Raw genomic sequence first — 26353 nt, 5'->3', positions numbered from 1 at the left:
TTCCCATTCTCCATCTTCTTTCTTATTCTTTTTTTTCCTGCTCCTTCCTTTCTTTGGCATACGATAGAGACATCTGCCAATGATAAGAATTCATTACAGTTAGAACAAGAAAATATGATTTATGTGGATGTCGAGTCTTGGAGGTTTTCAGATGCTTAAATTGACTACATACTGAGCATTCTGTTCGTACAGGGCTGTTCAAATGTGTCTCATTGTTGCTATCCACAGAGATAGCAACTCATAGTACAACACTCACACACTCTAGATCTAGAATACTTGCAAACAAAACTCTTCTTTACCCCTCTAATAGACCAGTTCGTAGTTACATCAGGGACAATTTTGGTCAAATGACCTTTCATTTATTTCATTATGATAGGCAGATTTCAAAGCAGGATATAACATATGCATGCCTTACATAGCAGGATGAAGAAATTGAATTATACCAGGTGACTAGAATAGCAAACCATTGAAGATGGTATTTGTTGCATTTCTACTTTGAATGCATAGTATAGCATGTTGTACAATGTACTTGGCAAACTGCAGTGAAATACCAGTCGTGGACGCATTTTTGTTCTTTGTGGATGCAAATGAAAAACACAATTGAAAAGAATATATTAATAATCAAGACACCAAAGTTGGTGCTTATCTCATTAAATTTTAAACCACCATGCCACTTTAGTACAAATGTCCTTTCTCTGATCATGCGCAGAATGGAACTACGAACTGGCTTATTCCATCTCTCTCCTTATCTCTATCCCCTCTCCTTGTCCATCTCTCCACCCCCCCTCCTTCTTTCTCACTCTCTCTGTCTCTCTCCAACTCCATCTTTCACATTTTCTCTCACTCCCCATCACCATCATCCCCATCCATTCAATCCAACAAATTCACTTAAAAAGGATCTCATAGTCTCTTTATCACCCCCCCCCCCTTCCCTTTCTCACCCTCCCTCTCTCTCCCTCATTTGTTTTGTTGTTCTCCTTTCTCTACCATCACTGTCTCTGTTCTATTTCCGTATAAAAATTCTTCCTTGATATATTTTTCCTCTCTCTCTCCATCTCCCGTGCATCCTTCATCCAGGGTATCTTAATACCATCTTCCAAGAACCGCATCATCCAGCGGATGTTGGATAAAGGAGATGGCATTTCAATGCATGTCTCCTCTTCATTAACTCTGTGCTCCACACTGTGTGTACAGAATTCATTCCATGAGTGAATGACATTTAAAAAAAACATCTGTTGCTCTACAGTATGCACGGATCCACAAGGCCTCATTAATGGATGTTCTTGCCTCAGATATGTCTGTTCTTCAGGTTGGTGAGGAGGGCAGAGCACTGGATACAAGATGGTTAAAAACATCAATTTCTCAATGACCCCAAAGTCTATGGTTTCAAGAACCAAGCTGTAGGCTATACAAAGTAATGCATTAATCAAGCCTAAGGGGAGGTGATCAATCCAAATTCTAACTCTCTATCTTAAAATGAAGCAATTTTGCCATGTCAGAGTGAAGTTCATTCCATTAGATAACAGTGTCAATGTAACCATGTTTTTCAAGTTTGTGAACATATAATTTCCTTTAGATACACAGGCCCGTATTCTGAAGTCGGGTTTAACTTAAACTCAGGTTTAAAGTTGTGGTGTAAGTATGGACAGCCAATTGTTACATAATCACTAACAGTAGGGATATCATACTTTCAGCTCATTCAGCTCTCAAATCATTCATAATTGTGTAGGAAGTATAAATAGATGATTGTCTTCACCATCGATGAATCAGGAAAGAGCACAGTAAACATAAGAAACATACAACTTAAAAAAAAATTGATACTTTTGGCTTCCCATACTTAAACCACAACTTTAAACCTGAGTTTAAGTTAAACCTGACTTCAGAATACGGGCTACAAGGTTTTATTAATCCAGAAGCAATGACATTTTTCATACTTGCTGTCTATGAAATCACATATCTGATTTCCCATGGCATCAGAGTCTACGGCACACCCAACCTCTATGGAAATTTTATCCCCACTAGTCGTCATCATAGGATACCTCAGTGAAACTGGAACAACTTATGACACATACAGAGGACCTTGGAACCCCCTGGACAAGGAAATATCAGAGTGCTGAGAGTTTCTTTCTTGAAGAATGATACTAGATGTAGCTTACTTCAAATCTCCAGTGAAAATTGCTTATCAAACCGTTTAAAACGCTCAAATCCAGTTTTGGTACATAGAATAATGTTAATCTTAAACTGTTCAAACCTCCTATACTGAATTGTGTCATTTTGCTAGGTTTTCTACATGGATCATTTAGAGCCCATGGGTTAAACCATAATGGCAAATCAGCAGCCTCCAATTATAAGCATGCATGGGAAAGCTTGTATGATATTGCACTCAGATTGCAAATTATTGACTTTGGTTTATTCTGAAAATGAGATCAAAATCTTAATTTATTTCAGTGTTATGCAAATAAACCTTTTTTTCAGCTCACATCATTTTTTATTTCTTAACAATTGCCTAAATTTTCATTTATTAATTTTATTTTTTCATTTACTTCATTCACTCATTCACTCGCTCGCTCGCTCGTTCGTTCGTTCATTCATTCATTGGTTCACAAAGAAGACAATATGGGCACATTTGTAAGTTGTAGGCCTATGTGTCAACAGTTGATCTCTACATGGCCTCTGAATCTCTGACACCCCACTGTTTGTTGGCAATTACTCTTGTTGTAATTAACTGCCCCAATCTATACATCACAATCGGATCATCAAGCAATTTCCTGGCCATGTTTTATTTACTATCTCACATGACGTACCCTAATGCTAAACTCCACCCACTGACCAGTTACAGCTTTCAGTGTGCAAGCAGGGTAAGAACCCACAAGCCAAGGGGAGGCAGGCCCCTTCCCCCCCCCCCCCCCCACTCAATCTGACACAAAATCTGAATGAGGTCTTTAGATTGTAGCTGCTTTTCACCATGGTATATGTAATAAGAATAACTGTCAGCATTGCAATGTAAAACAAAAAAAGAGAGAAATTGTCGATGTGATGGATCTGCTGGAGGTAGTGATGTTTAGCTGAGCAGCTTTAGATCTAGGGAAGATTTTTCTTCCACCAAAACCTGCTTGTGTCGATGCCAAGAGGTTAAGGTTATTGCATACTGCCATAATGAAATATTTAGGAGGCTTACATCAGGCTTATGATCATTGGTGTAATGTTATAACTGGTGTTGATGTATTTGGGGGTAATCAAGCAATGTAGGTGTAATATTGGTGTAATGTAATATACCATTGTTCACAGGCTGATTTTGACTTTTATCTTTTTAAGGTTTAAAAGATAGATTTGGATGGAAATCCAGCAACAAGATTGCCAAAGAAACGGTTTTCACCAAATATTTTTACCAAAGATTTTATCACTCAATGGAGAAATGGAAATGTTTACTGTGTAAAAGATGGAACAGGGTAAAATTTTCAAGCACCTGCACATCATCTCACTAAGATAATGCATCTTCAAATGACACTGTGATGTGCATGATTTGTGGTGTGGAACCATCCATAAACTGTGACGACCATGTCTTAATTGACTGAAACTTGTTTACGGCGAGACCTGCAGTTACTACATCAAGGAAAGATGTGCTGAAAATCGGCGCAAACAACATGAAAAGACAATGAATTGCATCGATATACTCAAATCTGTTCTATGAAACCTTTAGGCCTTTCATCACAACCACTTACAAGATTTATTTTTGAGGTTAATACGATAGAATCCTTTTCTACTTCTTCCAGTTCCGGCAAATTCATCATGTCCTATTAAACCATTTCTTCAGGGTTGGTGTGCAGTCAATGGAAGGGATGCTATCTTCACAGTAAACTAAGCAAGGTCTGCTTCTACACTTCGTACTGCATCTTCTAGCTTTCAGTCACATTCTAATTAGCATCTAAATGGAAATGCCATGAAGGAGATGTGCAGCCTTGGGCTCATTGACAGTTGGTTAAAGTATGCCTTCTATTGTATTCAGGTGTCTTAACTTTCCCTGGGAACACATTCAGATTAGAGTTTCCCAGCTTATGTCTAACGTCATACCAGGATTATCGAGCGCGTCTTGAGGTTGCAGTGGTGACAGTGATTGCAATTTATTGCCTGGGTGGTTTTATGCAAGACCACAATCAGTTCTTTTCACTCAGAGCCATTATTCCAGCAAAGAATCTCCAGCACATTCATTTTCAATCCACATCCGTGAAAGCTGCTGGAAATTAGATCAGCATGTTGCAAGCAAGCATTTTTCCCCTAAATTTTACCGTCTTATCATCATTTCTATTTCATCACTGAAAGCTGGTGGCAGGGATCACCTGTTTTTGAATGGCTTGGTATCATGTACATTGTAGAGTTGGATGCATCAGAGCAGTCACTTTATAGCAGACATGCAATAATTATGGTGTCAGGAGTGGGATTCTGCAGTTGACCTCATCGATATCCTCTTCAAACCATCTTCCTTCACGAATCAAGAACTCTCCTACAATGTTTATTACAAAGTCCTTAGGTTTTCAAAGCCAATGAACCAAACAAATGATTCTACTAACAGGTCTCCCAAAGTCTGATATCTTTCCCTGCTATCTTACATGTAGTTCGCAGCAAACTGCACTAGGGAACCATCATCATAAAAGTTGTCAACTCCAACACACAGTCCTTCTCTGACAGTTACCATGGTAACAGCCATATGCCAGTGCTTCTCAGCCAATCAGCAATGCAAAGTTCATTCAAAACACTGACCAGGAACCAATCCAAATTGTTCTTTAATACTTGCAATTCATCATAATTTTTTGTGTGTAAAGCCACCCAGCTCTCAGACATCATCTAGGTGGGATCTTGGTGGAAGTATTCTTTTTGTCCCCAAAGTCAACCAAGGGGCTTGCTTTGGGCAAATCTATGTCAATTGAGTGCCCCATCAACCTCCGGTTTGGTCCAGTTCTATACAGGTACAATTCTCAAAGAAACATAACTTGCTCTTGATAACTGACTCACTATATAAGGAGCATGCTGTGAAGGAAAGTCAAGTTCTTTGATATTGGCTGTCAATCCAGAGCATTATTTGTTACGGAATGTCACTGCTGATTTCCTGGGCCAATCTCTATCAATCCATCCATGATTCTCAGATTTATGAGGTTCAAGATTCCTTCTGTGGCTCCCGCTGTCTATCCAATCCCGCATGCAGCTCAAATGTACATGAAGATATCCAATCAAATACATAGTATACATTTTCAACTTAAAATAAAAGAAGGGCTTTTCATCAAATGGAAACAACCTCAACTAAACCAACAGGTGTACAATTACCAAATAATGTTATCCATTTAATTAACCCACCCCTATCTGATAAATCTATAGACACTGTAAATTTTTTTTTCTTCACTCCATTTAATAATTGAATTCATTCCTTGTAATCTTGTGTAACTACATTCTTGAAATTTTACTTGACATCCTAACTGTATAAATACCAATGACTCTATTTGTAATTTTCAGGCTGATGATGAGGTGCGACACCTCGAAACATGTTCCGTTTATTAAAATGTTATGTTCTATTCTTTATTTTTGTCTTCAAATACATAGTCATCTCCTTGGCCTATTTTCAATGAAGGTTTACTGAGTAAAACCAAGATTTGAATACCAATATTTGAATAATGTTGCTTTAAAGTCCACCCCAGGAAAATGCTGACTTGAATAAATAGAGAAACTAGCATAGTGCTGAAAATTTCATCGAAATCGGATGTAAATTAAGAAAGTTATGACATTTTAAAGTTTCGCTTATTTTTCACAAAACAGTGATATGCACAACTACATGTAGGTGAGCCAGTCGATGATGTCCATCACTCACTATTTCTTTTGTTTTTTATTGTTAATATTATACAATATTTCATTTTTTATAGATTTGACAATAAGGACCAACTTGACTGAACCATATAGTATAAAACAATTATTTTTTAACATTTTGATAAATCTAACAACAACTGTTATAACCTTGTGTGACATTCGGTTATCCATTCTTAATATACGGATTTAAATCATGGTTATAACTTAGCACATCATTGTGACTATAGCTTATATGCCAATAGCTTTGGAATTAAGGAACTTGGGAGTTTTTTGTTCCTTTAAAAAGTCAAAATGTATAGGCCTTATCTCACCTTATCAGCGACGTCAATGGTAGCACCTTTATCTTGAAGATACCTGATGATGTCAACATGACCGTAGCCTGCCGCAAGATGGAGTGCTGTTTCTCCATGCTGAAGATAAAAAATATAGAAATAGATTTTCTAATCAATATATTTCTAAATGACAGAAACTTGATCAAAGTTTTTGCAAACTCATAAATTGATGTGGATTTCAATAGCCAATAACGAACAAAAATATTTCACTGAAACAAAAATATACCATTCGAACAAAAGTATATGATACTGTTGAAGTATAAATTAATCAATCTACTTTGCGATGAAACTCTGTAAAAGAAAATTGCACCAATACATATAAATGATTGAAAATATCAAGGAATATCATTTAAATTCCATCAAACTGTATCCATTCATAGGAAGTATAATTAAAGGACTAAGAAAAAAGTTTATCATTAAAAATGAAATCTAACTCAAGTGATTATACATATTCATCCCTTCATTCACTCACATAAATTCTAGTCACAAAACATATTCCAAAGACACTAAATAATACATTTTCATTAGGAAATAAGCTTGCAATACTAATCTATACTTGATCAGCATTCTCTGTGTGATGTGCGCTGTAACATACTATCATAAGAAAAATGAACAAAGGAGGGAAATGTATACAATCTCGAGAGATAAAAGTTAATGCATTATTGTCCTACAATCAGATAAAATACCAGATAATAAATTCATCCACAGGTTGGAGCAATAAGAGAACTTTTGAAAGCTTAATTATTCATAATTCGGGCCCACGTTCAATGAATTCAATGTTATGTTAGCTTTCCTTTTCTCTTTTGAGATTTAATCAGGGCAATATGCACTCATTTGAAATTCATGAGAACCTACATTCCATGTAGGACATCTCTTATTTCATTGTAGTGCTTGAACAAAATTTTCATAATAATATCAGTTATAGTCTGTATTACAAAGCAAGTCTTGAGCGATCTAACATTGCATCAGGATGAAAATTGTTATCTATCACAAAACTTGCAATGGCCATTGGCAGTTGAATGCACATATTGTTCAGTGTTTCAAACAACAACCAATAATATTGGCAATGAAAGACAGATGTTTGTGGTACAGAGCCCAGGGACCCGTCTTCCAAAGAGTTTTTGACTAATCAACCACAACTATGGAAAGCCAGCAACGTCAGAATTTAAAATGCATGTTTGTTCAAAATATTTTCTAGATAAGATGTATATTCATGTTTTCTTGAATATTAACTGTGCTTCTCTTTGTTTACAGAGGACATTGTGCAAATTCCCTGTAGAAGAAATAATGACATTGATGGATTTTCATATAGTTGAGGTTGATTGGATCAATCGTAACTCTTTGCAAGACTGGACCCAGCCGGTGTCCTTAGAACATACAAATTTAAAAATGTGTCAGAATATATCAAATTTTATATTTATGTTCATGTTGCCAGGAAAGGAACTTCCCTAACTTTGAATGACTTTGTAAACAGGCTTTTGTACATGTATGTAAGAAAATATAAAACACACTTTAGCATCCTCATGCTTTTAAAGCCACTGTTATAAATTACGAAATCTCATCTGATTGGTTCACATCAGAAGTCCGGCTCAAGCCTTAATTGTCTTTTAATTACTTCAATATAATACCCTTTATGCTCTAACAGATCAGGGAATATTAAATTCAAATGTCTTTTTTTTTAGTATTACATGGCAACAATTTTTACAATTTAACATGTTAAAGACAAGCAATCGCCACTGCCATTAAAAGAACCACACATCAAGCAAACATTGATTTTAAAAATAGCCTTATTTTCCCCTCAGATTCAATTAAAATGGAAAGATAATATATGATTCTGACTTGGCATCTGAATGCGAGTGCCTTTCACTCAGGAGATTGTATAGCATTGACATACAAAAGAGATCCAATATCAATATCAATTTGCTCTTCAATCCACTTCACTTAATCCACTAGATTGATCAATGTTCACAATGGATAATTCATGACTGTGACATTGTACAAGCTAGACAAGCCGAGAGGCTCTTAAAATTGGTTGCATTAAGGAGTACATACATGTAAAAAATGCAACTTCTAATTCATTATCATAGGCATATTATAATTTTCAAGAATCTATCATGCCTTTTTCTACTCTAGAAATATTGAAAATGCCAACATTAAAAAAAAATCCTGTAAGCCCCTAGACTATGAGATTAAACTCACGTTACTTTTTGTTTCTTATATACGTCATCATCATTATTACTTTTCTATTATGTATGGTAGATATGTATAATTTTTTGTATTAAAAATTCAATCAAACTCATAAAATCAAATGGGGAGAAGTATAATTAATATCCCTCTAAAGTACAATATTGTATAAACTCTACAATTGTGATTTTAGTTTGAATTTAGAACTTTCTATTAAATTCATTTTCCTTTTTTGGGGGGCAATATTTTCCATTTTCCCAAATATTTTCAAATATTTCTCAGAGCTCAAAAATACACAGTTCAAGAACACAGCAATCAATGTATTCCGACAAGTTGCAGTATAATATCCCAAATCAATGGAATGTTTTCACATAAGAAAACTTGTTAATCCTTTGAGCCAAATTCGACTCTACCCATATCTCATTACTGCTGATAGGACACTTATATCAAGCACTCATGACACGAACCTTGCTGATAAATTGAGCTCTTTACAGGCCAAGTATAGCTATGGGGTAACCACGGAATGAATTACAGTCGGACCTCTAAACTTGTGAACTTTCCTGCTTTTCCAGGTTAGAGGAAGATGATAAATTCTCACTCGATCGCTCGCTTGAACCAAAGCAGATACTTTAACTAATTGCCATGCAAAAGGCTCCGGGGCGGGGCAGTCAAATATATTGCTGTACACTGAAGGGTGTTTTTTCAGTTTTGGACGCGGGTCGTGCATGCACTCGTTAAGGGTATCAAAAACACTGATTTTCAAAGAAAATGGTGGTTTTGAAAGACTGGTCAATGGTCAATCGCGATGTCAAATGTATTTTAGGGCATGTTTATTTTTCCAAAGCTTTTTTTTCAAGACTAGCCAAACGTGTTAGGGTATGTTTTTTTCCCCAAGCTTAATTTTTTCCCGGGGTCCTATTTTGGCGACAACTTGTTTAGGGGCCAAAATGTGTAAATAAAGCCCATGAAAAACTTGTTTAGGGGTTATTTTGCACACAGAGAAAAACTCGTTTAGGGGGTGTTTGGAAATAATTTGGTCACGCATGTGTAGAGCAATACATTTGACTGGCCCCCAACCCCCCCCCCTCACTGGAGCGAGGGATAGAGAGGAGGAATCGTAAATACAAGGAAACACATTTTGAGAGAAACCTTTACAAAGAATATATAAGCAAGTAAAATGTAGTGATTGTGAAAAAATGAAAACTGAGTAGCACCTTGTTATCTGCATGGTAATACTGGAAATCACAAACAAAAATTACCAAGGTAATTATCCTTTTTATTACAAAACTATTTCGTTTATGATTTTAATTTACAAGCATTGCTTCACTTAGGTCTCCTCGTCTTCCTTTAAAATTATTTCTTTTCTGTCTTAAGCTGTATAATGTATTTAAAAACAATGTTTTCTGCATACTCTGTTTTATGTATACCTACAGGTATGTGTTATCATGTACTCTGCTTAATGTTTCATACACACTTGTATGTTTGTCATGTATTCAAACTCAAAGTTGGAAGACACATAAAATGAACTTATAACTAATTATAAATGGAAAGATTTGAACATCACATTTTTTGTTTATCCAGTACATTTGAATTCATTGTGTGGTCAATAATATTGGAATTTGAATGGATGTTATCTCTAATTGTATCCTACTGATTCAGCAAGGTTATTTTAATGTATAAGCAATCGATTCTCTAAAGCTATCTGACCTTCTGCATGTCATTCATAAGCCCATGCCACCCCACCCCCACCATTGACCTCCATCGCCCCCTCCCAAGCCCCTTACTGCAGTAGCACTGCCTATCAGCTGAGAGAGTCATTTTTCCAGGTTCGCTTCCCAGTGACAGTGCAAAGCCTTACTCATCTTCCTGCCCTAGTCTGCCTCTATAGCTGATTCATTCCCTATACATGCATACCCAGGCAAACCTGTGTTAACAAGTGTCTAACTTTATTATCTATCCCATACGCAAGGACTAGAGGCACAATGCTATCGACATGACTATTCAACATGCAAGATTCGCCCAAAAGGCATCACATAATATACATAAATCGCATAGAGCTGCGGGTTAACTAAATTCAATAAACAAAGTCTTAACCAAAGCAGCAATCAGTGGACACATTTCGTTCAAACCACAGTTGTATTTAATCAACATTTTTGTCAGTATGATTTTTTTTATAAATGCAAACAAAAACACAAAGATAAGGTGTATTTTCGAAAGCCAATGCTGCAGAAAAAAACAGACATTAATATCTGATTGAATGCCTCAATTACCTCAACCATAATTCCATAACAAAAAAATTTGACCTTCTAGAAAATATATGCATATGGTACAGGCAAAGCTGGTTCTAGGGTCAAACTGCATAGTGTATGGGCTAAAAAAAAGTTAGGGAGAATTGGCACAGAGGGGGGAAAGTGCTTGAAAATGGCTCACAGAGACTGTCTTGTGTTTACATGTTTATTTGTGATTCATGTTTGTGACTCAAGCATAAGAAGATTCGATTGCACCCTGAATCAGATTCAAACTTCCAAGAAAATACAGGCAACATGTAACCCCATACTTTTGTAAATTGGACTTCTGTCAAAATGTCTTTACAATGTCATCTTCATTAGATTAAAACACACAGAACTGTTTTTGTGCAATCAATATGGATAATATTCTTTGCAATTCTTCAAAAAAGTAATACAATTCTATAATCACGTGGATAATCATTGGTTGCAGAGAAAGAAAAAGGAGATAATGGATAATATTAAATATCTTCTTTGATTGGTGTAATTTGCTATGTTATTCTATAGTCTATTTCAGAAAAGAGCATTACACCTTTTTTATCACTATGAACATGTGCATAGCTTGGGGATAAAATTCCAGAAAGTTTTGTGTCAAGCACAGTGATGCTGGGTACACTAGACCATAATGGAGTGTCCAACGACGCCTGCTGAAATTCACAAGTCTTTCACAAAAATCACTCATGTCTCATCATCATCGTGTGCATAATGAATATTACATGAGGAGAGACGAGTAAAAGCACAGCCACCATATCCCAAGGCTCTACAAAAGCAATGGAGTAAAGTAGAAGTTAAAGTCGAAAGGACTTGGTGAGTCAGTGATATTTACAAAACATGCATCCCCCTCTTCCCTCCCCCCCCCCCTCAACTCCTCATGTAAATTTCATTTGGCAGCATATTCAAGTACTTTGGATATGTTTGTCATTTTGCTTTCTCTATTTTCAAAATGCATGTAGCATAAGACCATGCGCAAGTCCATTTTCCTATGACGAGATATATTTTGTTGAGGGTATTTTAATCTTCGGTGAATCCGACTATTAATTCATTGATCTATTGACTGTTTACTGATTTACTAATTGGTTGAAAGACTGATCTATCAAGTATCCATCCACTGTTTGATGTAGATGCCCATATTGTGGAGTGTCTCCCTCACGAATAGAGGGACATATAGGTTCAATCAAGGAGTTTTAAGACATTGAGAATTATCAAACACTTTCCCTTTATAGCCACTTTGATGCCGCAATGATAAAATATGTTACACATGTGTTTCATTGCATATTTATTGCAGATTGTAGACAAACGATTCCTACCTTACTACAGACTTACAGGCAAATTACAAAAGGAAATATGCTTTTGAAATGATAATTACTTCACGCTGCTTCTGGTTGAATAACATGAGCAGACACACTGGTCACTTTTACAGGGGACAGCAAAAATAAATGTTGCAATTTTTCTTGAAATATGATTTGAAATCACTCGACTGGCCGCATTTGGCCGCAGTTCTGACACATAGCATCACAAATTGATACATTCCAACAAACTAATCATAACATTTGTTTAGTGTGGAAGTGTGTGGGGTTTCGTAAAATGTTGATTTTATAAATGTCAAATTATTCGGTTTTATCACATTTTGAAACTGTTATCATTCAATATTTCGCCCACTATCAGGACACAATACGCCTTTGATATATATTTCGTCATGTGTTCAATATCTATGTTTGTGCTCAAATAAAAATTGAAATATCCCAGTTATTTTTTTCACCACAAATACTTTTTCAGTTCTCCCATGAAACTGACGGCATCACCAGGTCGGCATCACCAGGTCGGCATCACCAGGTCGCCACCAAAGGCTACATTGCACCTGTGTATTTCTTTTGTACTTCTTTACAAATTGGAAGCTATTTGCATATCGTTGTCACTCCATTCTTTTTACCTCCATGGTTCAATACATGGCAGAGTAATTCTGGAGACTTACAAAATGGGACCTTCTTCACTCTTGTGAGGCACACAGCATATTGCAATGCAGAAGCATATACAGAAGGGTAATTACAACAAGTTAATAATGCAGGGCCACTGGAAGACTGGCTAATAGCTGAAGTAGCTGCTAAGGTAAAAAGAGAGAACTGTTATGAGAAGAACTTCTGTACTTACTTTGTTCTTTTGGTCCGGATCATAAGTGGTAAGGTTTTCCACCAGTTCTTTGATACCATGGAGGTTCCCCTCCTCTACGGCATGGAAGACTGCCATTAATACAAATGATTCATGTTCATCCTCTATCACATCACAACTCTGTAAAGCAATGGAGAAAAGAAAAATGGAGACAGAATGTCAATATTATGTTTGTCAAAATACTAAGTAATGTAATAGCTATAATAAAGGTGATAATATCATTAAATTAAACACTGCATAGTTTATGAAAAACAGTGACATAATTATTCTTAAGTGAAAAACAGGAAAAGAAAAAAAAAACACTTCTGGTATTTCCTAACAACCATGACAATCACTTAGACAGTACATACTTAATTTTTACAATTAATTTTGTTGAAAACCATGCTTTTGACAATAGGTTTATTCAAAATGAAGCTTTTCTCCCTTCTCCTCAACCCCTATATTTCCCTTATTTTTACCCCCTCCCTTTTTTCTCTTTCCTTATCTCTCTCTCTCCCTCCAAGAATCTCAACCTGTTGAATAGACTTGTTATTTTGGTATAAACTAGGTTAAAATCAATAATATTTTGCAAAGGCTGGAAAGCAATGTTTAGCAGCAGCTGTCAGGATTCTTAATAAGACCTGTTATCTCCCTCTTTTCCCTGTTGTGAGTCCAATACTAATTTGAGAATTGGTTATCTACATTCACAAACAGGAGAGTTGGTACTTCAAGTTTGCTTTGAGTTAGTATTCTAAAAGCACCAACAATATCCGGTACAGGGATGTGAGTTGTCATGAGTTGCAAGAAGAGATCTCTGTGAGTTAACGCGAATGTTTCTCAAAAAAGAACTAACAACTTCGACAAACTGCCATAACCCGAAGTAGCAACTCTCTTATATGTAAACGTGATATTAGGAGTTGTCTGTTGGCCATGTGCCTTCGTTGGGGGCAGGAAATTAGGCAGGTGATGTCATAATTGACTCAAAATCCTTGAAGAATGATGTTTCAGAGCCACAAGGCTTCAAATGCATATCATATAAACTGCACACTCAAAGCTCATATGCCCTTTTGATACTCCTTCCAGGACTGATTCTTCCACCCTTCTCTCCCTCCATCTAGCTTTCAGACACCCCCCCCCCCATTTGCGCAATAGACTTTATATATTATGTTGTATTTTGCTCTGATTAGTGATGAAAAATTAAATGGAGGAAGAAAATAGGAGGAGGAAGAGAATAAGCGGAAGGAGAGGAGGCAGAGATGAATCAACAAGCATAATCATCACAAATATCTGACAATGAGAAGCATTAAAAGATGTTACTGAAACTCCTCATGCGGAAGTCACTCAGTTACCATGGTAATGGGATATTAACGCATGTTACCCAATCCTGCTTACTCACACACAAGCACCTAGTATGGGCAAAGTATCTCACCCCCTTCTCATACTACTGAAAGACATATCAGAGAAGATAAAATAAGGGGTGGGAGGGGATGAGAGAAGCAATAATCACGAAGGGGGTGATGGGGATGGAGGGGGGGGGGTCTGCCACATATCATCAGGAAAGAAACATTATTCAATCTGCAATTAAGGGTGTGTTTATGCTATCCATTGCGAGGACAGAATCAGCGTTTTCAAACGTCGATCGTAAACGTGTTTCTGGGAGTGCTGTTTATGCTTAAATTTTCAGAGGCAAAATCACGATCTCCAGCTGGCTTCGCATCGTAATTTTCATTGAGCAGGAAAGCGAGGTCAAATTGGGCGCGCCCTTTTTCGAATTTTTTTTTTCCGAGTGTTGTTATGGGGAAGGTACGTCGACTGTTATATAAACAGATAACAATTTCCGATATTTTAGTCATTGCATGGAGCTTCTTGATATAGCCATAAAATTTCCACCATGGTAAGGATAATAAAGAGAAAAAAATTAAGAATATTAAGTATACAAAATAATAAAATATCTATTTCTTTATGCTACTGGGGCATCTGGCGATGTCTCCTCATTATAACTCTTGTTCCAGGTTTTTTTGTGTGTAAATCCCTCAACATTCATCGTGATGACAAATTGGAAGAGTAATACTAGTAATAGTACTACACATGCAAAACAAGGGAGATGAGAGGTAATTCCGTGGAGGTAACATGCAACCATGGAGCAATGCGACTGTATTTGCCCGCGGATTTTCATCTCACCGGAAGCATGTACCAAATGAAGTCATTTAAACACGTTTACGATCGTGGTTCTGTTTATACTTCCCCAGAAAGCCTGATTCTGGTCAAACGACGTTTACTAACGCACCTTTTTGTGAGTTTACGATCGGCGTTTTGAAACAGCGTTTAAATGAAAGTAAGCATGGACGCAACCGTCTAACCGTCTAAACACGGCCTTAGTCATCTTCAGATGCTAATTTGGTGCACGAATGGTGGCAACTGAACATAAATTAATTTGTGTAAACTTCAGTGAGGCAGATGTGTGGCTACCGGCAAGAAGGGGAAAAGATCTGAAAAGAAGGATGAGTGAATGACAGAATGAAGAGGAGACCACGGTGAGATGAAGAAAAAGAAATGTTTTCAAAATAAGAAGAGCAGAAACGATAAAGGATAGAGATCAGCAGAGAGAGAGAGAGCGCGAGAGAAACCAAGATATAGTACGTGGGAGGAGGGGTGGCAATATTCTAATAAAGAAGTAAAGAAACAGTTGGAATTAAAAGAGTATAAAGAAATACCATCAAAGCAACTGACAGCACCATGCATCATCCAGGCATGAATTGCTTTCCAGGGTGACCATGGAATGCATCTTTAAGTGTCTTATAATAGTTTGATGAATGAGTACCTCACCAATGAATCCATCATCTCTCTTCTTATTCAACGAAAAGGACAATTAATATCAACTAAAAGAGCAATAAAATAGGTTTCAAAAGGGAATGATGACTATTGTCACCCAGCTGTAATATCGGTAACAAGACATTTGCTCCACCGACAATTGCTCGAGGCTTTATTTTGTCTACAATATAGGGTTAGGGTTGCAATAGGGTATATTGTTAAATCCAGGGTTGAAGTTGGTCATGCCATTAATAAGTGGAGTTTGCAGCAGAGCAATTGTCACCAGAGCAAATATTACAGAATCGTAATATCATTATACATTTCTGCAAAATCACTAGGAAAAATACTACTATGTCCCAAAAAATTGTGTGTGTAAGAATTCACTGCATGGTTACACTGTTAGTTGGTATCAGAGTGTTTTGACTTTAATGCTGTGGCTGTGTTGTGCTCTATCACGTGGAATGTTCCGTCTGTTCGTGCCCACACAGTTTCACTCAAAGATAATCATGTACTTGATCATGGGCATTAAAACAGAATGTAAAAAGAAGCTGCTTACATTTTAAAGGGATAGAATAACTTTGCGAGAAATGAAATCATTTTGATTCTGGCAGAATGAGAGTTCTAGTTTAGTTTTCAGAGTGTATATTCAATGATTCTTGGAATTTCAGATCAAATGGAAGTCACCATCTAAAATACAAAACAGTAATCTAGATTTTTCTGCTGTCCACCATGCCTACTTTTGTTGCTTTATTTATTCAGTTTACCTTTTATAACCAATCCCATCCTATAAAATGGGACCTGAAAATAATCTAAAATAAAAAGTTGAAATTAAGAAACTTAATATAATGACTCTTATCAGAGTTTGATGTGTTTGTTTTTATAAGACGTGCTGACTGTGTGAGTGTTGGATTTTCCAACCACATACAATTCATGAACAACATTGTTTTGGTATTTTATTCAAGTCTGATTCAAGCGAGTTCAACAGTCCATATTAAGTTAATCCGGATGCATGCAGGTTCATCTTGATGCCACCTCACTGAAATGAAAGACGACACCCAAAACTCAATTAAAGTAAACTCAACTCTTAGCAGGTAACTTAATATCTCACATAGATCGCAGACAGAACACAGTCACACATCACACTCTGTCAAAGAAGAAACAATGTCCTTTAAATGTCCGTTAAGGTGTGGTTACAAAATAACAGAATCTGATGTTAAAAATTACAGCTTCTCTTTTGTGTCAAATGGTGTGTTTTTCAGTGACATGAATGTAATATCCTGATAAATACTGCAAAAAAGAATGCCTTGAGAAAAAAAAATAACTCATATGGTTCACCTATGTAGAAGGCCTACACAAGGCGCAATCGGAGACCAAAGTTGTCCACATCAGAATCCTCCCCTGGTGCTCCAGGTGTTCTGGGTCTCCCTCCCCCCCCCCCTTTTTTGTCATGGTCCCCTGTATTTCTGTATTTCAAATTTTAATCAATTTGAGTGTGCTCATTTTCTGCAACTGAATTTCATGCAGCTGTTATCTTGTGACATCAACTTTGTTTTCTGGACTGAAGAAAAGGAAGGAATCAATCTATCGCATATGTAATATGTAAAGCACTGACACTGATTCACAGATCTGATAATACCAAAGTACTAGTAATGGAGCACACATTAATTTCTCTTCATTAGACCAGATTACCAGATGAAAAAGAGGGCAATTAACAATGTCTCAAGGACCTCATTACATTAAGTTTCAGTTTCCCTTCCACATAAGTATAAAAGCACTTGGCATTTGCATAACAGAACAGTCATTACCACTACCTTTCCCTAAGTATGTAGAACATATGTTCTAATGTCTTCTAATGGCTTTGAATAGAGGGAGGTGTTATGAATATCAATCCAAGGCTCTTCTTATAGTTTCAAGTGATTTTGGCCCGACGTCATTTGATGCAAAAAGACACAAATATTTTGACATTCATATTGCAAACACAGGATTTTGTTCATAAAATGACCAAAATGCTTTTAACAAACTTTAAAAGGGCAATGTGTGTTTTTTTAATTGTAAACTCATCATGTTGTTCTATAACCTTCAGACATTTTGTCGAGTATTTCAATAAAACCTATTTCAAATTAAATTTTTATTTGAATAGATATTAGAGCAAATCACTAAAAAGGAAATTTTGTTTTTCACAATGAATGCTTTTCATGAGAAGATGCATGTTACTTTTGAAGAAATGTGCTGGTCTTTGCGATTCTCTTATTCTGAATGTCAACATCAATGCAATATATATGCTTACAGCAAGATCAACGGCAAGGATTCATATTGAATTTAGTCGTATATCAAATCATTTCCAATTCCAAATATATCACTAATAAGACTATTGAAGATTTGAAAGTATGATGTGCACAAGTACAACATCAGGAAATATATTTCCTAGTTTCAAATCTTGATTTGTGATGCACATTATTGTCATGATTCTATATTGAGTGCTATAATATAACAAGTGACTAAAAACTCTATAACAGGTTTTAAAATTACAATTGCATAGAACATAAGTGACAACGATTTCCCATATATAGATCAAAGCTGCTATATTCATACTTGATTTTTTTTCCTTAAGAAATAATCCCTTCACAATAAATAGTAAAATGAAAATACAAGCCCTAAAAAAATCATGAATCTCAAAGCAATTTTGAAATGGATACCATGCAGGAAATAGATACTGGAAACCACTCATCTTTATACATGTATATGTCATAATTCCCACAGCACAGCAACACAGGTGGAAGAGTTCTTCTCAAAATAGAATAGAAGATATATTCATGGAGCACTTCCGGACATTGACAGTAACTGTCTTAGATGCATAAATAGGTTAGTCAAATAAGCACAAATTTCAAATGAGATATTCACTTTGTGGATCTGCTTTGATAAATGTGATATTAAGTTACTATTAAAAGCTGTATCAGTAAGCATTTCTAGCTGTTTCTACATAAATCTTGTTCTTCAAAAAATAATTCCAATTTATATAATCATAAACCATCCTTGATAAAAAAATCCTTTTATGCACATGTTCCACGGCCTTGAAGGATACCTGCACATATACAGCCTACATCCATCCCATATAACACCAAAAAATGAATTGTTTTTTTAACCAAGGTCTATTCCGAATGCTATTCTAAAGCCAGACATAAATGATAGCATGAATGCTTTTCCCCAGCAAGCCATTAGAAGATATTTTCTTCCCAATGTTTATCATCTCCCATACACAGGTCTTCATTCCTCTAATGGACAATTACTGGAAGCAACTATCTGCCATCCCACTTTTGAAATGTGGTACGATGTCCAGAAATTGCCACGCTCTGGAATTTGAGTGATCACCGCAAGGGAAGAGCTTATTTTTAGATGATAAATCCATTTTTGATGATCCTGAGCAAAAAATACCCAAACACACAGCGCATTAAAGGTGCTAAGCCTTAAATTCTAAACTTGACATGAAATAAAAATTATTTTGAACATTAACATTTTATCCCTGATAAAACAAAGCTGGAAGTGAAGGCTAGGTCCTCTGGTGTCGTACAATAATGGGATAAATTTTTCCCCACCTTTTCTATAAAAAGGAAAAAAAAACTTTACATGTAATCGGCTACAATGTATTTTCATCAACTTGAACCTCACTTTATTGGTGCCTTGTCATTTTGTCGACCAACGCTAGCTCATTCTGACATTTTCTATTTGTCGTCTACGGGGCCTGAATTAAGCGGTGCTCAGCCAAGCACGAATGCATTCAATTTCCTGGCGTGGACACAGCCCAAACGCTGAACCCAAGCCCCAGAGAGAGAGAGCCAAGCACAATGATATCAATCACAAATTTGATCACCGATCATTTGTGAATAATGAGGATGGCAAATTGAGCGTGCATTACTCCCGTCCATTTCCCCGGCGAGAAGCTGATGAAGACAAATCGAAAGAAAATCAATGGAGGTTTGCTTGGTTCAGTCGATGTTCATTTTGTCTTCGTTTTGCAAATCAATTTTAACCGCCCTACAAGTACATGCTCTGCCCTAATAAAAACCAGGAATTAGAATTTGTTTGACATTTTCTGGTCATTTCCTTCAATTTATAAAGTTTGAACTGTCTTGAACCTTAATGATGTTAACCTTTCATGGTTAATTGGCTCATCAACAACGGTTCCACAACTCTCGATAGACAATCAATATTCTTTAAAGATGTAAAAGGAATAAAGGATAAATCGTGGAAGAGAAAGAGGTAAACTGGTGGCATAGACTATGTGAAATGGACAATTTTTCTAAGACTGATGGTTTTTACCCCCCCCCCCCCCCCCCGGTAATCTTTTAAGTCTTCTTACAGAGAGGTAATAGCTTTAAAAATGCATTTTCAAACTTGCTAACTCACAAGTATAATTTTTTTAAAGATTCTATGTATAATCAATATGAAACATTAAAAGCATGTTGAAAGATAAATCTTCATGACAATTGCACGACTGTTTGTGGTAGCCTATACGACAATCAGTCAAATTGACTTATAACATATCATGTAATAGTATTATTGGTATAAGATATATGGAAAAAACAGAAGTAAAATTGATACCATTATCATGAATTTTTAGACATCACTTCCAACAGTAAGGTCAAATACTCTCCTTGCAGAGTTGATACCATATGAAGATGTATGCTGAAATACTTTACATATCAACATAACTGAAACAAGAAGCAAGTAATCATGACACCATGTCATACTTACATATATCCACTGCAAGTGTAAATCCTATGAATCAACCAAAGTAGAGAACACGACTGTCAAAGAGTGTTTTCAAAGCAGTGAAAATGTGAATTCCATTTAAATGCATTCCAGAGAGAGTTCTTTATTTCAATCAAAAGACTAACTGACACGTATCATTGAAGAAAATGAATTGCAAGCCAGTGCCAATCCAATATACCAGTATTTTTTGTAATTTATTTATTTGAAGAGAGAAGTCTGAAGTGCAGGTACATGTATTAAAGACCAGTCATATAACTCTTGCCTTTCCTTGTATGTTCTAATCCTCTGTAATTACAATAAATCCTCCCTGCTTTTGAGGAGTGAAGTCAAAGTGCATGGCGAGCACATGAAGCTCAACTGTGTTCCATTTGATTCCATCAGGCCAGCCACGGCGTGAGGCAAGTGTGAAGTGTTCGTAATCGCTTGGAGCGGTAACGTGATCAGCGACGCTTCTTGTTATTACAATCGGGGCACGGGCAGTCAACACTCTCCACGGACTGCACCACTGCTTGGTCACACGGGAAGGGGAATGATCATGGGGGTGGGGTGGGGACGGGAGATCTGGTGTCATTAAAGAGAGAGCAGAACTGGGTATATAATTACAGAAACCTTGATCATTGGGGTGGGACGTGTCATATATTAAAGGAAGAGGAGCTGGGTATGGAATTACAGAAACCTTGATCATGGAGGGGGGGGGGGGTCTGTCATAATTAAAAGAGGAAAGGGACTTGAATTGTAATTACAGAAACCTTTATGATGACTTCCTTTTATAAATTAGCTATTTGCAAACAAGAAGAAATAGAGATTGAGCGGGCATTGAGAGGGGAAAGGAAGGAGAAATGAGAAATTGAAGGGAAAGGAAAAAGAAACATGAAATATGAATACAGATGGGTTAAAGAGGATAGGATGCCAAGGGGTAAAGGTAGGAAAGGGGTAAAGGTAAGGGGTGTAAGAGGGAAGGTTGAGATGGGAGAAGGTACAGAGGAGAAATGATTGAAGAAGAAATTGAGAAAGGAAAAAGAAAGGCCAAAATGAGGAAATGAAAAAAGGAAAGTGACAAGGTGAGAAAAGGAGGTTTTCCCCTTTCCTCCTTACCTTGTCACTTTACTTTTTTTTCATTTCCACATTTTGGCCTTTCTTTTTCCTACCTCAATTTCAAGTTCAATCAAGAGGGAATGAGAAAAGGGGGAGAGACAGAAGAGGGGGAGGGAGCAGGGGAAGGGCATCATGCAGGACCATGAAGAGGGGTGTGGGAAGGGTTAAGGGGCAAACAGGAAGAGGGAGTCACAGGTCCCTGGGAAGGAGACAATTTTACCTTGACTTAAAATGGTGTCACATTCAGATCAGGGGAGGCAATGCACTGGGTTATAATATTGACTCATAACTACATGGGGGTTACGTGATACGACTACCAAACCACGTTATGAAGCAATTGAATAACCCCTCAACGCTTGAAAACCACACAGATCATAATCCCAGTGCTTAAGGCTTTAAGATAGGAATTACGAGCCAGCTTAAAGGGAGACAATATTTCCATATCTGATTAGTGTAAGATCTACTATATCAAATACAGCAATCTGATAAATGCTAGTTGGAGGTACATCTGGATACACACAGCTTAACATTATGGTTTTCGCACCCATCCCAAAACAAAAACAATATTTAATTTTTAGTGAGCCCCCCCCCCCTTCCCCTCCCCCACATTAAAATTATGTCATACATTTATACATACATTCTATATGCATAAATTCTTGGAATAAATAGGGCCTGTGAGGTGTTTTTTTTATATTTCTTCAGAAATTTTTTGTTGTTCTTGCCTCGAAGGCTTCTATTCTTCAGCACTTTAATATTGTGTTTGTATTACAATCAAGATGGGTAAGTAAAAGTTTCTCCTCACTCTTAAAATAAATCAGTCAAATTGACTAGACCAGTAGTCAGCTGGGTACAACTGACATGTCTAGTAACATTTCTGACATATATTCTACTCAGAAATAACTCTGTTCTAGTAAAATATGACTAGAAAATAGTAAAAAATGACTAGAATAACAGATGCACCCAGCTGACCTGACCCCAGGCGCGTAGCCAGGGGGGGGCGTGGGGGCGGTCGCCCCCCAAAAAGAAAAAAAAGAGAGGAGAAAAGGAAAAGGGAAGGGAGGAAAGGGAAGAAAGGTAGCTTTGTGGTTTTTTTTTCTTTTTATTCTTTGTTTTTTTTCTCAAAAGAGAAACTCCTTCACTCTTGCTCTAAATCTATATATGAATTTTGCTTCCGCGCTGCGCGCGGTTAAATGTCAATACTGAAGTTCTCCATTCTTTCCCAACACTGTTTTTCCACCTCAGCTATATGTGTTTCTTGCCAGTTAAAGTTCAAATGTATACATTAGGGCATAGAATTAGAGTAAGGTTAGGCCGAAGTATATGAAGTTATCGTTTTTTTAATTGATCGCGCAACTTCTGGTCGGGTCGGCTCTGGGCGTGTAAAATCTTAGTCAATTTCTGCCGTCACCTCCTTAAAGTCAACTTCTCCCGCTTTTCAGCTCATTACTAAACAACCATAATTTTGGGGCAAACAGGTTCCTAATTTTAAAATAGGAAGGTATAAAATTCGTGTCGTATTAAATAAAAAAGTACAATATTTTTTTATCAAATTCTATTAAACTTCATGTCATTTTCCTGCACATTCATCTCCTGTCCTTTTTTGCGCCCTCAGTTTTAAATTTTGAATGACACTTAAGTTTCTGTATAATTCAAAATGAAGCGCTTCAGGATAAGTCAAAGAAATTATCCTTTTTTATATGATTTCAATAAATCACAGAAGTTTCAACTTTTTGCGCACTATTTTCCTTGTAGTGAAGTTCAATAATCTTAGAAAATCAATTGAATTAGAGCCGATGGGGTATTAGAGATATCTGCATTTGATGAAAAGTCCGCTCTTTGAAATTCCAGAGTTTCATTGCTCTGCGCGGGGAGGAATATCTTCCTCCCGGCATATACACTTTTTCTCCTCTGTTTTGCGAGTTAAATATGTGCACTGTCGCTAAATTGTTTGTAATCAAATCTGATCTTTCCAAGGGAAGTATTCAATATATCATTGAGAATACCCTTTTCTCTGGACCCTTTTCATGGCAAAAAAAATTGATAAAACGCTTCAGCTTCCGCGCCTCGCGCGGGGTTAATATTTCCTCAATTGTATTCCTTTTTTGTGCGTTCACAATCACTTTTGAAAACAAGGTTCAAAATCACAATATAGTCAACTGAATTGGAGCTGATATAGGTACTAGAGACAAGAGGGACGGCTCCTTTTCATTTTAATTTATGAAACACCAAAAGCTTTGCGCTTCGCGCGGGACCCTCCCTGCACCCACCCCCTAGGGAGCGCGCTCTGTAAGTGTTGGCACGCTTCGCGTGCATTTACCGCCCCCTCCAAAATGAAATCCTGGCTACGCGGTTGCCTGACCCTATTAACTAGTCATGTTTGACTGATTTGTTTTAAGAGTACACAGGATTATGCTAGTTTACTTTAATCAACTCTCACTAAATATAAAAAAAGCTATGGCAACCATTATGATATAACCACATAAACAGTTAGCACAAAGGGGCACCATGCACAGCACTCTCTCAAAATGCATGTTTTTGAGTAATGTACTAATTACGACACAATTATTACATCAATCCATATCGAAGGCCGGACAATGATGAAAAGGCCTCATCAACGGATATGATCAGGGAAAAACAAAACTATGAGAGAATATTGTGCTGATTTATGGCATAATTAGTCGGTCAATCCAGATCAAAACAGCTGTTTCCTGTGGTCAATTATGGATGAGTTTATATTCTTGTCCTTTGAAGAAAAAATGAGAGATAGATTACAGTCTCCATGACATTCGCTCCGGCAACAATTGCTCAGATGGAAAATCTGTACTTAAGCCAAACAGAAAACCTAATCTCCAAAATGAAATATACCCAAGTCCTAATCTCTTCATTATTCTTAGTGAACAAAAAACTCTAGTACAATCCCAACTCTAACCCTATTCCCTCTGAAATATTAGGGAGGAACAAATGTCGCAGGAGCAAATGTTGTGTGCTCGGATTATAACTGCCCATAATCATTTCTATAGACAGGACTTAGAGAAACACGGGAGGGGTTAAGCTCTTTACAATTATGATTCACTTGATTAAAATTCATATGGTTCAGAACTTTCTTACAAGCAAAAAGGTAAATGGAATCCTCGTCGGGTTGCGTTAATTTTGTCCCCATCCCCACCTACTTGGTAACCACCATAGTAATGCAATTCGGGCATATAGCGCCCTCTTATCGAATCTGCTGATAGTTAAACAAGGTAATTGGAAAGAGGAATAAAAAAATACTAATATTGCAAAAAGATGCATGGTAAATATCAAACCAAAACCAAAAATGCAGTTGAATTTATGAAGAATAGGCATTAACCACTATCAAAAGAAAATGATGATAGGTGTGCAACTGCAACCCCACCCCCACACATACCTTTATCTTCACCCTTATCCTACACCTTCATTCTTTGCAAATACAGATTGTACGGAAAGCCTGTAAAGAGGTGGATTATTGATTACAAAGCACCAGCTGTGATTATTTTTTAAGTACAAAATCAATACAATTTCATAGGGATATTTTAAGCAATAAAGTTGTTGATAAACTGTGAACCTACAACTTACTTTTAGAGTCACCTACACATCACCTCCCTCAACACCGTTGCAATTGTTTGAACAAGGAGGTAGAAATTTCAACCTCTATGCTTCGAAAATGGAAGAAATAATGTACTGCCTATATTTGACAAAAAATACAACAAAAAATGAAAATGATGTAAACAAAATTAAGAAATAAAACTACCCCCCCCCCCCAAAAAAAAAAAACCAAAAAAAATCCTACCATGTTCTGATTTAAGGGAAAATCAAACGTGATGAATAAGGAGCAGTCCATGAGTCTTTGATTATACTATACTTAAATCTCAGTTGCACTAATTAGCTAATTAAAAATAATTTTACACTCAATCTGTTATAACGCAAAGTGGAATGTCAGATGTCAGCTCCCAAAGCTTGGAAAGGAAGCAATTAGTGTCATTAACACCAATGGAATTGAGGGGAATTAGGAAAGTAATCTGTAAACCTGATTATATGATACCATTCTGAAATCAATCCACTCGAAATGAATATCATTTTTTCCATGTTCCTATTACTATATTACATTCCCCCAAAGCCTTGATAATCACCATTTCACAGGAATATGAGTTAATTACATGGAAATCACCACACTTGTCATTTTAAGCCCCCATCAGGCTGTCTTTTCCTTTTTTGTTCTTCTTTTGCTTGATGAGCAGCTGCCTATCTAGGGGCAAAGGGGGCATGATGTGCCCCTGCTGGCAAGTGACTCATCTTGAGTAAAATAAAGTGAAAATGGGGGGGGGAAGAGGGAAGGGGAGAACAAAAATTAAAACTTTTAACCTCCTAAACATTTAAAGAAGCTACCAGCTTCAAAGGTTGGAAGGGGTGAGATTTCCACTTATTTACCCCAGCATCAGTTGTTGGGAGGTTGCGAAATCAGCACTTGCCCTGAGCGCCATTTCCCCCCAGAAATACCACTTGTGGTGAGAAAGTTGTATAAAATATATCCTACAGGCTAAATCTGAATAACTTATTTGGCCCATTTTAAAAAAAATCAAAACAACTACTTTCTTAAAGATTAATCCCATTTCCCAAATAGATCTTACTGAGTACAGAATTATGCACTTAATATTTGCATTGTTAGAGTACTCGGGGGGGGGGGGTGCATAGCCCTTAATGAAATGACTTGTCACATGTTTTCTCCAACAGAGCATTTTTAAGTTGACAGTTACTGTCAAACCTAAAGTCTGTTTACAGAATTTAAACTCAAGAGTAAAAGGTCTGTGTAGCTAAAAATTACTTGTCCATATTAAGGATATTGGCAGGCCAATCGATCAA

At 36.7% G+C, this 26353-nt stretch overlaps 1 protein-coding gene across 2 annotated transcripts in view; it reads right to left on the bottom strand.

The window, feature by feature from the left end:
- Positions 1-20911, bottom strand: part of LOC129262115 (death-associated protein kinase 1-like) — a 36228-nt gene extending 15317 nt beyond the window's left edge. The window contains exons 1-3 of one of the 2 annotated variants that reach the window (XM_064100236.1): positions 20363-20911; positions 12803-12940; positions 6165-6263 (exon numbers count right to left, since the gene is read on the bottom strand). In XM_064100236.1, the coding sequence (XP_063956306.1) occupies positions 6165-6263; positions 12803-12898 (195 nt within the window). In that variant the 5' untranslated portion in view covers positions 12899-12940; positions 20363-20911. Of the gene's footprint in view, positions 1-3722; positions 3906-6164; positions 6264-12802; positions 12941-20362 lie in introns of those variants that run through there. The other variant, XM_064100237.1, reaches the window with a different exon arrangement.
- Between the last annotated feature and the right edge of the window lie 5442 nt (positions 20912-26353).

The sequence above is a fragment of the Lytechinus pictus genome, chromosome 5 (genome assembly GCF_037042905.1).
Source record: "Lytechinus pictus isolate F3 Inbred chromosome 5, Lp3.0, whole genome shotgun sequence".
Lineage (NCBI taxonomy): Eukaryota > Metazoa > Echinodermata > Echinoidea > Temnopleuroida > Toxopneustidae > Lytechinus > Lytechinus pictus.
Note: the sequence above shows the minus strand (reverse complement) of the source record. Positions and strands in the feature narration are given on the sequence as shown.